This window comes from Sus scrofa, chromosome 11 (genome assembly GCF_054392235.1).
Source record: "Sus scrofa isolate SSC_HxYL_T2T_F1_AM1 chromosome 11, Sscrofa_HxYL_maternal_Yorkshire_Landrace_v2.0, whole genome shotgun sequence".
Taxonomy (NCBI): domain Eukaryota; kingdom Metazoa; phylum Chordata; class Mammalia; order Artiodactyla; family Suidae; genus Sus; species Sus scrofa.
Genome location: NC_139393.1, coordinates 72,338,368 through 72,358,616, shown reverse-complemented (window position 1 = coordinate 72,358,616; position 20,249 = coordinate 72,338,368). Strand labels below are relative to the sequence as shown.

General features: G+C 42.9%; 1 protein-coding gene across 5 annotated transcripts in view; it reads right to left on the bottom strand.

Moving 5' to 3' along the window:
* CLDN10 (claudin 10) overlaps positions 1-20,249 on the bottom strand; it is a 120,407-nt gene that overhangs the window by 3,736 nt on the left and 96,422 nt on the right. For 3 of the 5 annotated variants that reach the window (XM_021065095.2, XM_021065094.2, NM_001243444.1), the window contains 3 exon segments: positions 15,783-15,944; positions 15,613-15,694; positions 345-452 (listed from right to left, as the gene is read on the bottom strand). In XM_021065095.2, coding sequence (XP_020920754.1) covers positions 345-452; positions 15,613-15,694; positions 15,783-15,944 — 352 coding nt within the window. 5 annotated transcript variants of the gene reach the window in all.

Genomic DNA, 20,249 nt, shown 5'->3' with positions numbered 1-20,249 from the left:
AGACCCAGATTTTAACTTAAAGCAATAGCTTTGGAATGTTAACAACAACAACCTCTTTAAAAAAAAAATTAACTATAATTATCTATATTCTATTCATTATAGCATTTACTCTATTTAATTTTATATTTATTATATAATCCTAACCTTTCCCAAGTCTGGGTTTTTAAAACATCTTATGTAGCTGACTTACCAAGTTGTGTTAGTTTCTGCTGCACCGCAAAGTGCCAGTTCTGGGTTTTTGAGGTTTCTAAGAATTATCTGACCTACCTATAACTTGTCCCATATGTAACAATTTAGAATAGTATTGTCTTTTTTAACAGGTCATTTCTGTCTCTTGTTCATACCTGGGTTTTTTGTTGTTGTCAGATATTGAAAAGCAAAATATGACACCACCAATTATGCAGAGTGAGGCTCCTGCCCATCCAATAAACAGAGCAGCTCCTAATTCATACCTGTGAGAAAGCATCACATGAGTATTAAAGTTTATTTGGGGAGTAAACAGCATTAACACTACTAGCCAGCCCTCACTAAATGTTCATTACACATTTTTGCTCTCAGAGCTTGTACAGGAAGTAATAACACCTGTATCTGAGTAGTGCTTTAAACTTTTCTCAAAGCATTTTTACATCCTTTATTTGACTATATCTCCCCAACATCCCAAAAGGATGATGAAGGGACCCCTGCGGACAAAGCAGAAGTAGTCAGCTGGAGCTGGGGCCTCCTGGGTCAGCCAGCATCTTTTCTCTGGGCTCTGCCTGAAGCTGACAAAGCCTTCCATCTATTTAGTCTGTCACAGAGGGTAAATTATTTAGGCATGGAGTTCCCGTCGTGGCTCAGTGGTTAACGAATCCGACTAGGAACCATGAGGTTGCGGGGTTCGATCCCTGGCTTTGCTCAGTGACTTGGGGATTCAGTGTTGCCGTGAGCTGTGGTGTAAGTTGCAGACGGGGCTCAGATCTGGCGTTGCTGTGGCTCTGGCATAGGCCAGCGGCTACAGCTCTGATTAGACCCCTAGCCTGGGAACCACCATATGCCGCAGGAGCGGCCCAAGAAATGGCAAAAAGACCAAAAAAAAAAAAAAAAAATTATTTAGGCAGACTCCAGTTAGAAAAGGGGAAGTTGGTTTGGCTTCCATTTTTTTTCTGGCCACGCCTGCAGCATGTGAAAGGTATCAGCCAGGGATCGAACCCACACCACAGCAGCAACTCAAGCCACAGCATGATAGCAATGAAAACCCTGGATCCTTATCCTGCCGTGCCACAAGGGAACACCCTGCTCTCATCTTAGTTCAATTCAATAAGTATTAAGCACCTGCTGTGTGCAATCATGTGCAAGGTGCTGAAGGATGGCAGAGCATGCCTCCCCCAAACATGCCACTTTGGCCTAAGGATTATTTTGAGCTGAAGGCAATTGAGAAGAAGCAGATACAAGAAGAGCTCTTTGGGAGTTCCCTGGCGGCCTAGTGGTTGAAGATTCAGCCTTGTCACTGCTGTGGCTTGGGTTGGAGCCCTGCCTTGGGAACTTCCGCATGCTGCAGGTGTGGCCAAAAAATAAAAACAAAAGCTCTCTGCTTTTCCACCCATTTGCCTAAAAGCAGGGCATAGATTTGTAAAGCTGTACTTCAGCCCTTCTCTATCAGGAAGGGCAGAAGTTAATTTCCAGAGCCACTCTATACCCTGATCAGCCCACAAGTGGTACCAGAGCAAATTATATCACAAACTTCACTCTTATCCTCCAATATTCCCCATATTATCTGCCCTCCCAAAATTTGTGGCCCTAGAAGCTCAAAGTCCTTTTCCTTTGTATCCATGAGGATGTGGGTTGAATCCCTGGCCTAGATCAGTGGGTTAAGGATCTAGCGTTGCTGTGAACTATGGTATAGGTCGCAGGTGCAGCTCGGATCTGGAGTTGCTGTGGCATAGGCCTGCAACTGTAGCTCTGATTTGACCCCTAGCCTGGAAACTTCCATGAGCTGAAAGTCTGGCCCTAAAAATGCAAACAAAACCAAACCATCATTTAGTGCCAGACTGCTCTGAAGCATCTCCTAGATGGCAGGCCACAGCACTCTGCTGATGACAAGAACAGATGCAAAGATAAATGAGACAGCTCCTGCTTGGGGATGCCAGCATACAAAGATGCCACTGAGAATAACAGAGGAAATTGTAGTGGAGGGCTGGAGGAAAAGCTTTTAGGGGAAGAGTGAGTGTGTGTGTGTGTTTCAGAGAAACAATTAAGGGATGAGAAAAGTATACCCAAATCTCAGGGGCCGTAGTGTTCTCATGCCTGCTATCCTCTAACTGAAGAATAGTTGTTTTTCTTTTTAAATAAAGAAGTGATTCTCAAAGAAGTTTTTAGCCCACAGATGTCCATCACAAAGTGAAAACTGATGGATGACACCCCCCACCTAATGGTGCTTTCAGCGTCAAAGTCAGAGTGGGAAGGGTCTGTACTGATCACACAGAATCCACACAGGGTCTGAAGGAAGGAAAGGAAGAGGTGAGAGGAAGAAGGGGAAACAGGGGGCCAAAGTCAGCCCACCCCCTGCACCAGGTGCAGGGCCAGCGCCAGGCTCAGGCACCCAGGCCACCCCACACCGTGGAGAGCAGCTGGTGGGAGGAGCCTGGGCCTGTCCTGAGCTTCATCTCATTTCTTTCTACAGGCTGCATCACTATGTTGCTAATTTGGGGGGGGGGGGGGAGGCAGTGCAGGCTTTCTGGTGTGACAGTGTGCCTCTGGCCACCAGCAAGTGGGAACAGAAAACAACCTTTACACAAGATGACAGCCTTAGGGTCTGCTCGCCCACTTCCAGACCCAGCCACTGAGGTCATTTCAGGGCCTCCATTTGCATTTGGGAAGAAGTTACACACTCAATATCTGCCCTCCTATGATCCTTCCTTTCCTCATTCTTACACTGCCTTTACTGGGAAATCAAGGTGACAGCTGAAGCAAGGAATAACAGCTGGAAGCACCTCATCCTGCGCCAGAGCACTGATTGGGTTCCAGGAACTGAGAAACTTCTCCAACTGTTCCCATCAGAGGCAACGGCAGAAACTGAAGGCTGGTGGAGTGAGGGGAAAATGCCTTAGGTTGAGTTCTGCACAAAAACCAGCTCAAAAAAGTACAGAGAGTGATGTGCACGGGTGGAAAGAAAAGAGTTGGCGAGATCAAGAGGGTTCAACTGGTAGTTTTACAAAATATACATCAAATATCATGTTACACATCTAAAAAGGATATCCTGGATTACTACAATCAGCCCTTCTTGTGTGATGTTTGAATGAGGTTATGCAAATAGAATGAACACAGGGTGCCTGCCAAGTTGTAGGTGCCTGTCACTGGACCTCGGTAAAACATCACCAGGTCCTAGCGTGAGGGCATCGAATCCGTCTGCTGCCATCCTTTCAGTGCAAAGACAACTAAAGGCTGTGTATACTGCAGATTTCTACTGGGAGGACATTGAGTTCAGGATTACAATTTAAGGATACTTTCAATTTTTCTTTATTTTTCCCAGCTTAGAATTTAAGCTGTTTTCTGTCTTGAAACCATGCACTGCTTTTTAACTCTCAGTGTAAGTACTCCTGGAAGAAACAATCCAAGATTTTTATTTATTTACCTGGCTTTTTAGGACTGCACCTGCTGCACATGGAAGTTCCCAGGTTAGGGGCCAAATTGGAACTGCAGCTGTGGGGCCTATGCCACCAGCCATAGCCTGGCTGATCTGAGCCAAGTCTGTGATGTACACCTTAGATCCTTAGCCGAACTGAGCAGGGCCAGGGATCAAACCTGCATCCTCATGGATACTAGTCAGGTTTGTTACCACTGAGCTACAACAGGAATTCCAATCTCAGATTTAAAAAAAAAAAATTTAGCTTTCCAAAACAGGATGCCAGTACCTGGTACCACCATTAATAATAAGTCTCTAATTATTAATATCGGTCAATTAGGGTGGTAGAAATCAAACCACAGCTCAGCCCTATGAATTTATTTAAAAAGAACATGCCAACGTACAAAACAGCAGACAAATGACCAAGGCAGCTTGAACTATGTCTTTAAATTCATTTAAGCATTTTAAAAGTTTCTGAAGGAAACTTAAGAATCACAAGTTTGGCTTATATTAAAAACTGGAGAGTTCCCACAATGGGACCAGCAGCATTTTGGGAGCGCTGGGATGCAGGTTCGATCCCCAGCCCTGCACAGTGGGTGAAGGATCCCATGTTGCCACAGCTACGGCTTAGGTCACAACTGCAGCTCAGATCTGATCCCCGGTCCCAAAACTCCATATGCCACAGGGCAGGAAAGAAAAAACCCCCAAACTACTTCACTTATTCCTGTTTTTAAAGATGGGTTTAAATTTTCTTGAGGGCCCTAAATATAGATTCTATTCCAAGGAGACTATCACCTCCCTTTGAATCCCTTGCAATCAATCAAAGACAAACATTTAAGAAATAGTACCAGTTTAGAGTTGAAGTCTTTAAAAGACTCCACATCTATACCAATCATTTTTTAACAGTTTAGATGTAAGGGCTTTTGTGACCTGGTTCTTTCTCTTACAGAGACTTTTTCTTCTTCCTTCTGTTGAAAGACAACTACAGAAGACTTATTCAGCAGTGACTTGAATTCACACCCATCCGTGCGTGATCTGGCAAAAATGTATTATTGAAAAACAGGATGGAGGGTGAGCCTTGTTAGATCCGCTCAAGTTTGTTCCAGACCATGCCTCCTTTGACATTCACCAGGAAACTCCATTTCTGCCTGGAAATCTTTCACTTTGGGTAACGCTACGAAGCTAATGTCCACACTTCAGATAATTACCCAAATTTCAGATACTCTATCTGTTGCAGGTCTGACTTTTGTTAACGATATCCTGCTGGTCCTAGACCAGCTTTCCCACCCAGAGGGCAACCTCTTTACTGAGCTGCTACAATCATCAGTTTCTTCATTATTCTGAAAGGCTCTCAATCTGCTTAGCCCCAGACAGATCCAGGACCGTCGGGCTGAGGACAGAACTTCGTTTTACAGATCAGAACACTGGAACATCTCTCGGACCATCTGCTCAATGGATAGGACTCATCAAAAGCAGCTTTATGACCTTAAATTCATGCATATAATTGAATGTGGATCTGGTAAACAATAGGGAAACATTTTACTTCTATACAGAGAAAATAAAACACAGATTAACCACTTGATACTTCCCCCCCAAAAAATCTATAAAGATCTAAGGCATCGAAGTGCAGTCTGAATGACCAGATGACGTTAGGCTCCACTTGGCTGTGCCTGGGGCTCCTGGTTACTGCTCACGGCTTCATTTCCTGCTGAGCGCACCAGATCACTTGGTGACCAGGACACTTGGTGATCTAAATTCAAATAGATTTCTTTCTTTTTTTTGGGGGGGGGTTGCCTTTTCTAGGGCCGTTCCCGCGGCATATGGAGGTTCCCAGGCTAGGGGTCCAATCGGAGCTGTAGCTGCCAAGCCTATGCCAGAGCCACAGCAACTCAGGATCCGAGCCACATCTGTGACCTACACCACAGCTCATGGCCACACCAGATCCCCAACCCACTGAGCAAGGCCAGGGACCAAACCCACAACCTCATGGTTCCTAGTCGGATTCGTTAACCACTAAGCCACGACAGGAACTCCACCGAATAGATTTCATATTCAACTCCTATTTCAGCCTTGTGACCTGCCAGAGCAATCCTGAGGGAACGGATTGAGGAACACCTCTTATGTTCACCTCACCTCTCTGTCTTTCCTGGACCCAAACCCCTCTTGGGACTTGATCTGCCATCCACGGGGAGCTGGTGTAGCCCACCCTGGTCACCAGCACAGAAGCGACAGGCCAGGCATTGTGAGAATCACGTGTTTCTGGGAGGATGAGAGGACACAGCTCTCTTCTCAAGGATCTTACAGTCTAGGGGGGATGGTCGGACATTAAGCAAATAACTATAGTCAAGTGTGATGAAACTTCACAACAGAAGCAGAAGAGCATGTTTTTGCAAACATGACCTGTTCTCCCAAAGCCACCTAGATGTGGTTCCAGTAAAAATCCACCCGAACAATCACAACTATTACTGCTGGCTCACGGTGCGAGGATTTTGTTTTGTATACTAAGTTTCTTTGCCTATGTTATTATATTCGATCTTCATTACAATCCTGAGAAATGGTCATTTTACAAATGAGGAAGCTGAAGCTGATGGAGATTAAATTACTTGCCTTGCCATATCTCAGCTAAGTAAAGAGAACTGAGACTTAAAACCCGTCACTATGATTCCAAACCCCAAGCTCTGAACCATCATTCTTTTCCCCCTTTATGTGCACCTTGGCCAAGTAAGAGGTGGGGTCCCTGTGGGAAAAAAATCAGTGCAATGTGCTTTTAGCTGTCATTTCAGAAAGATGTGTTTTCTCTCTCCTGGGCTCACTGCGTTCATTCTCAGTGGCTCTAGGGTATGGAATTTTTTCTGCATTCCCTCAGGCTGTCTTCTCACCCAGCACAGAAAGAGGTGAATGCAGTAATTAAAATCTGGGCTTGCAAAAACAAAAGGCAGCTCCTCCAAAAACAAAACAAAAACTGTTTAATGAATGAAAAAAAAAATCCTCATCCTTTTAAGATTCCCCAGAGAAAAGTGACCTTGATGAAGGTCAAAGAACTAGGAGTCAGGATGCAAAATCCAGGATAGACTTTCTTCAAACACACTGTCCTACTCCTCAGTTTAATCAAGCATGGTAGCAGCCAAAACGTTCCAGTTACCTTAATACAACTAAATATGTTTTTTTTTTAAAAAAAGGTTTGAAGTTTAGGATGTATACCCATATATTATTAATGTTAACTTTTTTTTTTTGATTTTTTGGGCTGCAACCACAGCATATGGAGGTTCCCAGGCTAGGGTCGAATCAGAGCGGCAGCTGCCAGCCTACACCACAGCAACACAGGATCCAAGTTGAGTCAGCGACCTACACCACAGCTCACAGCAACGCCAGATCCTTAACCCACTGAGCAAGGCCAGGGATAGAACCCACATCCTCATGGATACTAGTCAATTTGTTTCTGCTGTGCCGCAACAGGAACTCCGCTCAATGTTAACACTTGAAAATTGAATTGGCATTGGCATGCCATTCTTTTAAACGTTACTATCAAAAGTGAAATTTCTGCAACTCATAGGCTTATATAATCCAAGGTCTATAAAACTGCATGAATGGATGCTATATAAATCAATAAATCAGCATTCTATAGGCATACCCATTTCCCCTAAATACCCTATATTCTGCTGGGGTCCCAGGTACCAGAAGCAGACTGTTTAGTGCCCACCAACCCATGTATCCCCTGAGGCTGCTGCAGTCTCCTCTGCCTTATGCAACTCATGTTAGGTAACAATTCTCTCAACAGCTTGGAAGACGCCACAAAATCTTCTACCCGAGGCTTCCCATGGGACTATGAAATAGTGGCAGATGCTTCCCAAAAGGTGGCTAGAGTAGAATGAGGTCTCTTAAATAACAAGTATCTACCCGCATAAGAAACCTTCATGGAGAATTCTCAAATTTAGGAAATGCAAGATAAAAACTGATTTTTTTGGGGGAGTGTCAGTTCTAAATTGCATGCTCATAAAAGACATGCATTCTTTCCTGAGTTGATAATTTACAGCAGACAGACATGCATCATCTTCCCATGTATGACAATTTATCATTACGGATAGTTCCAAATACACAGACTGTGCATGTGAAGAACAGGTAACACTTACTAGTCACCTACCATGGGTCACCAGGGGGTGAGGGGTCGGAGTGTTTTCTTTCATTCTCCTAACATTCAGAAGCAGGGGGCGCTAACCCCATCATCCAGATGAAGTAACTTCATCTTCCCTGAGTTGGACCAGGAGCTGAGCAGAGATCTAACCCTAGAACCTGGCCTTTCACCTTCCACCTTCCCTCTAACCACACGTGTGTAAAGTGTGCAGCGTCTTCATAGGAATTCTAATTCTTGCCAATTACTCAGGAACATTTAAAAAAACCATCTACAGGACAACTTAATATAATTTCAGCCAAAGTAAATTATAATTGCAAAGGAATAGCTCGTGTCTCCCAAATTATGGAGTTCAATTCAAAAACAAATCTGTCATTGAGCCACATCCCTGCCATTGATCTCCATTCATGTGGATAATTGGGGGTTTTCTGGACCCTGATTTTAAGTGAGAAAGGATGTGCTGAGTCACAACGCACAAAGTAGGCACAGGAGCATGCTCTCACGCAAACTCTGAAGCCTGAATAAACTAACACTGTAGAGGGTGCTGTGCTCCAAGATAGGAAGTTCCTAAAACAACCAGTGCTGGCCTGTGACACCTGAGAGCATGACCAGCAAGTCTGAGTGTGTGGAGGTAAGCGTGCACACCTGTTTGTGTTGAGGGAAAAATATAAAGAAGGACCTGCAGCAAAAAAGTGTGGGTCAATTAAAAAGCATAGCCTACATCATCTTCAGAATCCTCAGCAGACTCCCTGAGAATATTTTAGAATCAAAGCTGGCGCTGGGAAGATGAATGTAGCATGAGCTCTCTTGAGAAGGGTCTCAGGAGTATCTATCCATTTGCCAGTTTCAGAATGTCATGGATTTTTACGCTGTGAATGGATATGATCAGAAATAAAGAGAAGCAGAGTTCCCGTCGTGGCTCAGTGGTTAATGAACCTGACTAGTATCCAAGAGGACGAAGGTTTGATCCCTGGCCTCGCTCAGCGGGTTAAGGATCTGGCATTGCTGTGGCTCTGGCCTAGGCAGGTGGCTACAGCTCTGATTCGACCCCTAGCCTGGGAACCTCCATATGCTGCGGGTGCAGCTCTAAAAAGACAAAATAGAAATAAAGAGAAGGAATTACAGAAGCCTTGTTTCTTTTTCTCTCTTTTTTTTAGGGCTGCACCTATGGCACATGGAAGTTCCCAGGCTAGGGGTTAAATGGAGCTGCAGCTGCCAGCCTGCACCACAGCCACAGCAATGTGGGATCTGAGACAGCTATACACCACTGCTGACTGATCATCCTGCTGTCCACGTCACAGTCTTACTAGCTACTAGTAGCTACTAGCTCCTGGCTACAAGAGATGCACAGATGAGCAAGACGTGGCCTCTGCTGCGAGATTCTCCCAGTCTGGTTTGGAAGACGGACCAATAAGCAAGTGCCACTGCCCGGTCGGATCACAACAGAAGCACAAGGGGCAAAGGGAACACCCAGGCGGGTGTCTCACCCAGGAGGCAAGTCCTACAGGATACACAGGGGTTAGCCAGGATTGAAAATGAGAGGGAAAGGGGTGCTGGTGCTAAAAGCTGAGTCACCAGAAAGCATGGCAAACTGGAAGGAATGGTGACTTCATATACTGGTCAGTGGAAACAAAACACAGTTGCCAAACACTCGGTTTCCAAGTATATTTTTAAGTCCTGCCAGCGAAACAAAAGCATCAGAGCAACTCTGGCGATCCGAAGTGGCTGGTGCTGCTGCAGAACAAAGTGAAATCGTAGAATAACACCTTCTTAATATTTAACAGTCAAATTCTGTTTTGTTAACACTTGGCACTTCTGCGGAACCCCTTATCTGAGAATCTCTGAGCTGTTTACCAATATTAATTCTTTCTCCAAATAGCCTCATGACTGGAGTAAGCTTAAGTAAACAAACACCTATAATTTAATAAGGACAGAAGAGAGACGTTAGATATCTTGGCAAGGTCACCTCGTGAAATTAGTATTTCTTTCAACTTCACCTAGGAAGATGTGTGTAATCTAGAAACATCTCTTGAACTGTCGATTGTGCATTTCACTTGACAGATAACAAGAATGAGTAAATTTATTGGGAACGTAGACAGCTATTTCTTTCTTTCTTTCTTTTTTTTTTTTTTTTTTTGGTCTTTTTGCTATTTCTTGGGCCACTCCTGCGGCATATGGAGGTTCCCAGGCTAGGGGTCGAATCAGAGCTGTAGCCAGCGGCCTACGCCAGAGCCACAGCAATGTGGGATCCAAGCTGTGTCTGTGACCTACACCACAACCCAGGGCTACACCGGATCCTTAACCCACTGAGCAAGACCAGGGATCGAACCTGCAACCTCATGGTTCCTAGTCGGATTCGTTAACCACTGAGCCACGAGGAGAACTCCCCAGCTATTTATTTATAACTCACTAAATAACCACAAAGATGGAAAGACTTTACCTATGTAACACTTAGGTACTAAAGTAGAAACTAACTGAATGCCATGAAAGAAAAGTGCCAGAGATAACTAACTCCACGGTTTAAAAAAAAACTCTTGGGGAAAAAAAAAAAAGGCTGGAGGATGATAAGACTCAAACATGAATGTCGGAGCCAAAACATTAATGACAAATCTCACTGACTAAAAGAGAATAAATCTAAGATAATGATGTCCTGTTTTCTCAATTAAAGAAACTGGTTGAGTGTTCCAACTTTGCATAATTTGAAAAGAAGTTAGTTTCTTTATGTCAATCTATTCTTCCTTGAAATGGGTTTTTGTGGGGTTTTTTTGTTTGTTTGTTTTGCTTTTTAGGGCCATACCTGCAGCATATGGAAGTTCCCAAGCTAGGGGTTGAATTGGAGCTACAGCTGCTGACCTACACCACGGCTCATGGCAACACCGGATCCTTAACCCACTGAGCAAGGCCAGGGATTGAACCTGCATCCTCACGGACCCTAGTTGGGTTCGTTAACACTGAACCATCAAGGGAACTCCCATGAAACAGCTTTTTTAAGAAAAAACAAAGTAAGAGACTCAATAAGTTAGTGGTTTGGACAACAAAGCCATGGTGGGGATAATACAATTTTAGTTTCAATACACTCTGAGGGGTGCTTGTGACCATAAGCTTGAAAGAGGATAGATATTTTTTTGGTCAGTTCTGCTTTAATAAAAAGGAGGAAGTTAGTTTGAAATAGCCCAAAGGGAAAAGTTGAGAAATAGTTTTCAAGGCTTTGCGGGGGGGGGTGGGGGGGGCATCCTGGAGCCATAAAACATAATCACAACTTGAATGAAAGCAAGGAAGCAGAACAAAAGGGGAAAAATGGGGAAATGGCAGAATGTAACCAGAGTCAGGTGAAACACTTTAGAGACTGCAATTCTGTCAATGATTTTAGGCAGGAAGAAAAATCTTCCCAGATAACTTGAGGGAAAGTAAGGGCTTCAGAAATCATTAGCCACTGAACACAAAGCCCAATACTGTTTGCAGTGCTTCTGCCAGAATCTTTATTCCAAAGATACACTAGACATCACTCATTTTTTCCTTCATCGATAAAGCACCTACTGAGTGCCCTGCACATAGTAGGAATGTGGTAGGAAGTCTGCTGACATGCTTAGTTGTGTATTTCTAACCTAGGGAACCAAGGTGGGCCTTACATAAGGATCTCCTGGAAATCCGCAAAAATTCAATTTACCCGACAGAGAATTCTTACGAAAAACAACAGCAATAAAACCAGATTCTGAAGCCTGTTTTCCAGTGCCTTTTAGGGCAAGCATTTGCTCACCAGAAATTTAAACTAGATCATGGGGCAGGCGGCTGTTCCTCGCAGCCCTTCCTGAGGGCCAAGCACATGTGTGCCCTATGCCATGGCCATGATGTCTAGGCTGGAGGATGTGCTGCTGGGTAGTGGTGATCCGCCTCAGGAAGGTGACTGCAGGATAATGAGGATGGGAAGAGGAGTGTGCACCTGCCTTCTGCCCCCCTGCTCTGGGAGGTTTCCTCAGTCTGCTGAGATGATAGACAATAGCTTTTCTGCTAACCCTGGAAGGACTGGTCCTACAGATAAGAATTTCACTTACCAGGCACCATGCCAGGCACATTAAGAGATGAAATAGATGTTCTTTGACCTCAAGGAACTTAGTCTCATATGAATCAATGAAGACACCAAAGAAAGAATGTCTGGACCTCCCCAAGTGGGTCCCCTAGGGCTGGCCCTGCCTTTAGCAGTGATGCTCCAACATATTCCTGAGTTCCGTACAAACTACAACAGAGGCGCTGGTTACTAAATTCTAGCAAATGCCAGCTAAGGAAGCCCTATCCCCTAGAATATGCCCAAATCAAAATCTCCTTTTAAAAATTATATTTTAAGACCTCTGGAACCAGATTATTTTGTGTTGATACTCAATTTGTGGCTTATTAATCTTCTAAATTTTCATTTCCTTCTCCTCCACTAGAGGTACTGATAAAGGGAAAACAGATGAAGGCAAGTTAGTCAATTGACTGGTTTTTACAGAAGTGTGTTTTATTTAAATGAAGTCTGTGAATTCCTGTAAGTGTCCCACGTCACTGTCACGCCTCTTTTCTAACATCGTGGGTAATTAGCATCTGATCATGCTTACAAATCTCAAAAGGCATTGACAATTCCTTGCTCCCACTGGATTTTATGTAAGCCGGGATGCAGGTGTGAGTGACCTCTGATCTCAAGGAGCCAATGCTCTCAATAAAAAGGTGGTTTTTTTTTAAATAAAGTCTATTTTTTTTTTGGTGTGAAGGACCTGTTATTTGCAAATATTACAAATTTTTTTATAAAGCCATACTGGTTTTCATTACCCCTAGCTCTTGTGTTTATTTTTATTTTTTTATTTTTAAGGCTGTGCCCTCGGCATAGGTAAGTTTCCAGGCTAGGGGGCTGAATTGGAGCTGCAGTTGTCAGCCTATGCCACAGCCATAGCAATGCAGGAACCAAGCCACATCTGTGACCTACACTGCAGCTCACAGCAATGCTGAATCCTTAACTCACTAAGGAGGGTCAGGAATCTAACCTGCATCCTCAGGTATACTAGTTGGGTTCCTTACCACTGCACCATGATGGGAACTCCTGTGCTTTTTAAATGACACAAGGTTAACTGGCAATTGTAGGTGATATATTTTTAAGTGACTGCAGAAAAGAGCTAATAAAGACATTTATAGGAAGTTCCCTTGTGGCGCAGTGGGTTAAGGATCCCACATTGCCATGGCTGTGGTAGAGGCTACACGCAGTGCTTGTTTGATCCCTGGCCCAGAAACTTGCACATGTCTTGGGTGCAACCAAAAAAAAAAAAAAAAAAAAAAAAAAAAAAAAAAAAAAAAGACATCCATAAAGATAAGCCACATTTTAAATATTACATACAGAAAGTAATCTTAATAACAGCTAATAGAATACAGTAATGGCTAATATAAGGTTTTGACTCTTTTCTAGTCAACTCGAAGGGTATATATACACACTCTTTTTTTTTTTGTCTTTTTGCCTTTTCTAGGGCCACTCCCACAGGATGTGGAGGTTCCCAGGCTAGGGGTCTAATCAGAGCTGTAGCTGCCAGCCTACGCCAGAGCCACAGCAACGCGGGATCCGAGCTGCATCTGCAACCTACACCACAGCTCAGGGCTACCCCGGATCCTTAACCCACTGAGCAAGGCCAGGGATTGAACCCGCAACCTCATGGTTCCTAGTCGGATTCGTTAACCACTGAGCCACAATAGGAACTCCTACACACTCTCTCTTAACCCTCCCACCAACTCTACGATTATCTCGATTTTATAGATGAGAATAAAGAGAGAGTTGGCACAGACAGAATAAGGGGCACTGGGAGGCTCATACAGGGAATTGACAGTTCAAAGTAGCACTAAGAACATAAAGAGGGAGTCCCTAATTACTGAGCTGAGTCCAACCAAAATCTGAAACAATAAGGAATTCCAATGATACTAAACCAAACTGGGTGACTGAGCATATACAGAAAGTACAGAAAAAAAAAAAAAAATCACACAAAGAACAGGTGTTAGTTTCTGTGCATACAGGAATTAGCCCTGGCCTTAGCAGGAAAGATGAAAATGATGTTTAATATTCACACAAGACACCCTTAATAACTGTCAGGAAAATAAAAACAGTGATGTGGAAAAGATAACCCAGAAAAGTTAGAAATGTCTTTAATAAAATAAATCACGACAATAAAATGAAGAAGGAAGCCTTTGTGTGCTTCTTTAAAAAAAAAGAAAACAAAATACAATTTTGTGGTATATTTATGATACCAAGCCCTGAAATAAAAATGTATCATTTAAATATAATATTTAAATGAAAAATGACATTTAAATATCATGATCATGTTTCTAATCTTCAGGAGAACAGTCTCAGTTTTCATCTCAATGTTTGGTGTCATACGCATTTATGCAAATCTTATCAATCAAGGTTTATCAGAACACATTTTTCTAACAGAAGCAGGGGAGTGAGTAAACGTTATACCGGGGTCTGAAGCATTGTTTTCCATTTAATAAAATTTCACAGTGAACACCACTGTACGAAAGAAACTTCTTTCATGAAAAATATATGTGGCGTGCTGTCCCAAAACTTACAAAATAGTATTATAACATAACATGCATTTTAGAGTAAGGGTTCTAAAATGTGGCTGCCTGTTTGAATCACAGTTCAATCAGCCTCTTAGTTTGGTCCAAGTTCCCCTGCACTTATAACTTGAATTCTTCACCTGATTTTTAAAGGAGGGAGTACTGAAAGGACCTACGTCATAAGACTGTTGTAAGAAAAAAAGAAGAAGATAATATTTGTGATGCTTTTCTTGGTACATGGTAGGGGCTCAACATGCGTTAGCTATTATAGTCATTATATTTCACTATATAAGCCTTTACCATTTATACACAAAAACCGTACTAGAAAAATCATCTCCTAAAGATTCCTAAGTCCACCAGAAAAAGTAACACACACTTGACCAGCCATTTCAGTAACTACTCTTTTAGAATTTTGTAACATTTGATCTGAAGACCTAAAGACAAGCCCCAGCCTGGCTAACAGCAGTACACACGCACACACATGTGAATTTCTATAGAGGTTGTGGAAATATTCTCACGGCAGACAAAATATTTGATCTACTATTATTTCTAATGTGATGTTCCTTGGGTTTTCCCAATGCAAAGAAATAAGTCCAGGGAAGCTAGAAAAAGCAGCAGCCCAGAGTTAAAAACCAACAACAACAAACGAACTGGTCTGTAAGCGCCAAAGCAGTCACCCACAGCTGAAACGGGTCACATGTGGGTGTCTGGGCTGCCCTTAGAGCATTTTTTAAAGACCCTGCGTCATATAGAGTTCCGTGTGGAGCTTGTTAAGGTCGTAGTTAACAGAACAAATGTATAAGGCTAATTAAAAATGAAAAATAATATTTCATGTACTATCATTTAAATGTTTTTAAACATCAAGTTAAAGAGTCTGTTTTCATCTCAACACGTGTGAGATTTTGGATGGACAACATGCAAGACACGCTCTTATTTTCTGTTGTCACACTTTATCATTCTTTCCTCCGCATCTAACCCCTCTCTTCTACTTTTCCTCAATTTATGAAGTTAAGCAGAGTAAAAGGAGAAGCTATCAAGGTGTATGGTGGATGCCATTTAGAGTGCTAAATCCTATACCTTGAGCTATTGAGAGATAAGACGCTCCTCCGCTCCGTAACACCAAGGCAGTGATTAGGTGCCTCTTTTGCCAAAGGAGCGATACAATGTTTACTCTTGAATGTCATCAAATATCATTTATCAGTATGTCTCATTTTCATAAGCCACAGAGGAAGCTGCTGTACCTTAATTTCGAAGATGATTTTCTATGTACTTCTTGTGAGCCACAAACAGATCCCCTAATAGGAATACTTACTTCTGCTCCACGTAGTGGGGATCAAAGAATTCCGTTGTGATTTTGTTTGCATACAGGGAACACCCGGTCATTGAGCACAGCCCTAAAAAGCATCAGAAGGAAAAGAGTATGATTACGGGTGTCTCATGAACATTCTGAAGCACCTTGTTTGGAAGAAAGTTACTATTTACCTGACAGTATGAATACAATCCCAGCCAAACAAGCCATTTTAGCTTTGGCTTTATCTGAGCCTCCGACCTTGGTACATTTCATTCCAAACAGGGCAAATATGGAACCAAAAAAGCCCAGGCTGACAGCGGCAATCATAAGTCCTCGACATGCCTGGATATAACCTGCAATTAGAGTAGGTCATTTACATTAAAATAAAACATGTGGTGGTCCAGGGAGAAACCCTCATTTTACAATCGTCCTCCCAAATGACTGCTGTTTCCTGAAAAAATAACCACAATGGTTAAAACCCATGTGAAGGAAAGCAGGTTCATCTATGCACAGTGCCTGCCTTGTGTCCCACGCTCTGCATCCCACGCTGTGCAGCTGGGCTTATGCATGACCCTCAGGAGCTATCGAAGGGTTATTATTCACATATTCACAGAGGAGGAAACTGAGGCACCCAAACGTTATACAATATGCCAGAGATGAGTGAGTAAGAGGCTCAAATGGATTCCATCCAGATCGGACTACAAAATCCAGGCGGCACTGCCTTTCACTGTGAGAAACCTCATCTGCCACTATCTCAACTTTGCACATGAGAACTTTTCAGTAGCTGTGTTACTGATTTTGACATTGTAAACTTTTTAAGTGGACAGCGAGTGCTCCCAAAGAGTTAATTCCTCTAATATCAGTGAAAGATTATAAATGAAACCAACTGGAATATCATCCTGGACCATAAAGAGTCTAACTCAAGATTTAATGTAATGGGAGTTCCTGTCGGGGCACAGTGGTTAACGAATCCAACTAGGAACCATGAGGTTGCGGGTTTGATCCCTGCCCTTGCTCAGTGGGTTAAGGATCCGGGGTAGCCCTGAGCTGTGGTGTAGGTTGCAGACACAGCTCAGATCCCGCGTTGCTGTGGCTCTGGCATAGGCCGGTGGCTACAGCTCTGATTCGACCCCTGGCCTGGGAAACTCCATATGCCGCGGGAGCGGCCCAAGAAATAGCAAAAAGACCAAAAAAAAAAAAAAAAAGATTTAATGTAATGAACTTTTTTTTAAAGGCACATGTAATAAAAATGGGTTTAAATATGCATTGGTGGTTCCGAGAAGAATATTTTATAATTATGACATGAACTGTCTGCATATAAGTGAATGCTTTCAAAGTATCCTAAAAGCTTGTTCTGTTGGTTTGATCATTCCTCCTACACCATTCGTTTTCTTAGTCACGTATTTTTATTTGCACAGCCAGGGTGACGGTAAACTTCAGCCTGGCCTTTGTCCAGACACTACTAACAAATTTTAAATTAATAGGATTTAAACTAATACATTTTTACCACCTGCTGTCATTTTCATTTCAGCCTGAAACGGGGCCATATTTCAATCTGAAACAGGGATGGCACATACTCGGTGTAAGTAAATATTTGTTAAGCAAATGACCACACATATATAGCAGGTTTACATTTGGAATTAAACGTTCTAATTTGAAAAAACTCCTAAGTGCCAAGATACACTGAGTCATTGATCTCTGTGTTCAGGCAAAGCCTATGATAAATAATAATTCTAAGGCTAGGAGATGATCACAAATTTGGGGGATAATGCTGGCAGGTGGCCTCTAGCCCATGTTTCTTTGAGAAAGATAACATTTTAAGTTTTAATCCTAGTCTGAGGATCCATTTTGAAGAGTACCCAGAAGAGGCTCTACTTAAATTGAACAAATTTAGACCCCCACAAATGTAAAAGCAATTTAACAATAATCTTCTATTTTATGGTGTGAACGATTCCAGGCAGAAAATAATTTCACTGATGGTGAGGTTACCAAAAACAGCAAAAGAAATGTATTTTTAGCAAAACAGGATAATGGAGGCTTATTGCGGCAGCAGTAATTGTGCCGTGGGCTCTCTGGAGAGCTGCTGACAAATACTCGCCCAGCTCTATTTCAGATCTCAGCTCTTAAGTCCCCCAGCCCGAAGCCAGAAGAGCAAGGGAAGCACAGAGGAAGCCTGCTAGTTCCCTGCAAGGTTAAAGGCAGAATAACCACAACCGGCTCATCATTTACCACCAGGGCTGCTGGGACAATGTGGTCTCATTATGTTTTGAGACTGGTTTTAACCTCTGGTTTTGAGGTGTTTTAGCTGACTCTTCCTGCAATCTTAAACGACCAGAAAGTGTGTGTGTGATGTAACGATTATTATCCATGTAAAAAAAATTATCCTAGAAAACCTTACCATGCACCATAATTTGCATTTACTTTAGAAACCCTATAGTCTTTACAGACAGAAAACACATGAACCTTGCAAAAGGTTAGGTCTACAGTCTGACCTCTTCAACCATGGAATGCATTTTTCCACATGGTACACAGTGGTCAGAATCCCAGGCTGATGCATTCAATCCCTAATAGGACTAGGAAAATAACAGCAAGCTTTAAACTTTAACCACTGCGCCTACTATTTTTTTTTCTAAGTGTCTCACTCAGTTCTCCTGTCTCAGCCCTGGGACCTGCAGAGGGCTCTGCTAAGTACCAGGAAAGCAGGAAAGACACAGAGAGAGAGAGCAGGTTCTAACAAGGTCTGGTCTTTCCTCAGAACCAACCAGAACACTGATTTGGAGGGGAAGGTACCTCTTTAGGATGGGAGAACCGGTGCAATAACTCCCAGGCACAAAAGAAGGCACTTCACCAGCAAAATGATTGGCTAGCTTTTCTGAAACGGGGAGGAAAGATCAGGTTTGGGGGTTCCTGGGGATAAACTCCACTGCTGGCCATCAATGGGAATGAGTTGCTGCTAAGCCTGAGGTTTGCAAATTAGGGGCTACTGGGCCTTAAAACACACACAGACTCAGGCCTCAGGTGACATCCCACCCTCGGAATTTATCTTTTGCAAGGCAAACCACGACAACCTTGCTTTTTAACCGTTCCAGAGGTCAAACCTTCTAAGTAACACCCTCAAGTGACGTGGTAGTAAAACCCCAGTCAAGGAGGCCATTATTTTTGACAGGTTGGATTTACTGACACCTTTAATAGCTAATTAACACATTAAAGTGCTGAGGCATGAACATATTTGCTCAGAAGTTCTCTGAAGTATAATTTATAGGTAACTCCCTTGGAAGAAATGGCAAACGCTCCCCCTAACAAAAATAGGTGGCATACACTAAAAAAAAAAAAAAAAAAAAAAAGAAAGAAAGAAAGAAAAAAAAACCCTGGCTGAAAATGCTTCTCAGCGGCAGTTCATGTGGTGCTTTGAAAGGAATATGGGTTGGCAATAAGCAGAAATCACCAGCTCAGTCAGCCGTGGGTTTTTCAATTAGTGAAATACGGTGGCTTTAAATGAACGAATCCTGTTGGAGGAAACCTTCAAGGTGTCCCTGAAAAGGTGAACATGTTTCAAAAATGTACCTTATTTTCCACTTCCAGCTAGCAAAAATGAAAATATCCACCTGGTGGAGAAATTCCCTAGCAGTGCACCTGCTAGTTGCTGGCTGAAGGAAGAAAAAAGAATGTGCTTTGCTTAGGCGAGGAGCTTCCTGTGCTTTCTGCACATCCTTTGAGAGCCGGGTGCTATGTGGGGCAAGGCTGAACTCTGAATTTCAGCTCTGGTTCTTCTATTTACCTGCTGGGTATCCTAATCTCTTCAAGCCCGTTTTCTCATCTGTAAGGCACAGGAGTAACTAACAGTCCATTCTTCACAGGAAGCACAACGTGAACTAGGCGTTTGGTGATTGGTAAGACACACAGCAAGGTCTCCCTTCCAGAACACTAAGGTGGAGTCTAAGCAGAAATCAGAGTGGGACTCTTTAACATGGCATAACATTAAATCTGCACATTTGGCTTTTTCTTTATAAAGGAAACTGGGGGAACAATGACACCCCCTGATGATGAGCAATCAGAGCTTTGACTTCATGTAGAAAATTCAGAATAATAATGACTCCATCATCTCTGTCCAGGGGTGTGTTCTTCCACCTAAGACTTAGGGGAGAACGTCGAGCCTTCTCTCTCCTTTCTTGGATTTTTCTGCCTGGTTTAAAGGGAGGGCTGGCCTACTTAGACCAGTGACCAGCACGGTCCCTGGCAATGTAACTTTCTCCCTCCACTTCTGATGTATCACCAGGAAATCCACCTTGCAGAGTGCTATTGGCAGGACCTGCCTTAGGACCAGCATCCAGCAGGTACAGGCTGCCCCGAAAATACACTGCAGAATGTGAAAAGCAGAAGGGTCACAATGGGAAGTTCCACTGCAAAGTGGGGAGTCGACTCCTCTCTATGTGAAAATATAGCTGGATGGCTGAACCCCCTAAAATGTTATTCTGGGAGATGATGAAAAGTGAGTTTACCACGCTGGGGTAGACAATACCTTCTTAAACCAAGCCAGCAGGAAGAGACTAAAATAAATTTGATTTTAGTACACATTTCAATATTTTGTATGAGAAAAGACACCATACACTGAAAAGACAAGGAATGGGCTGAGGCTGCAACCCATGTAACAAGTCAAA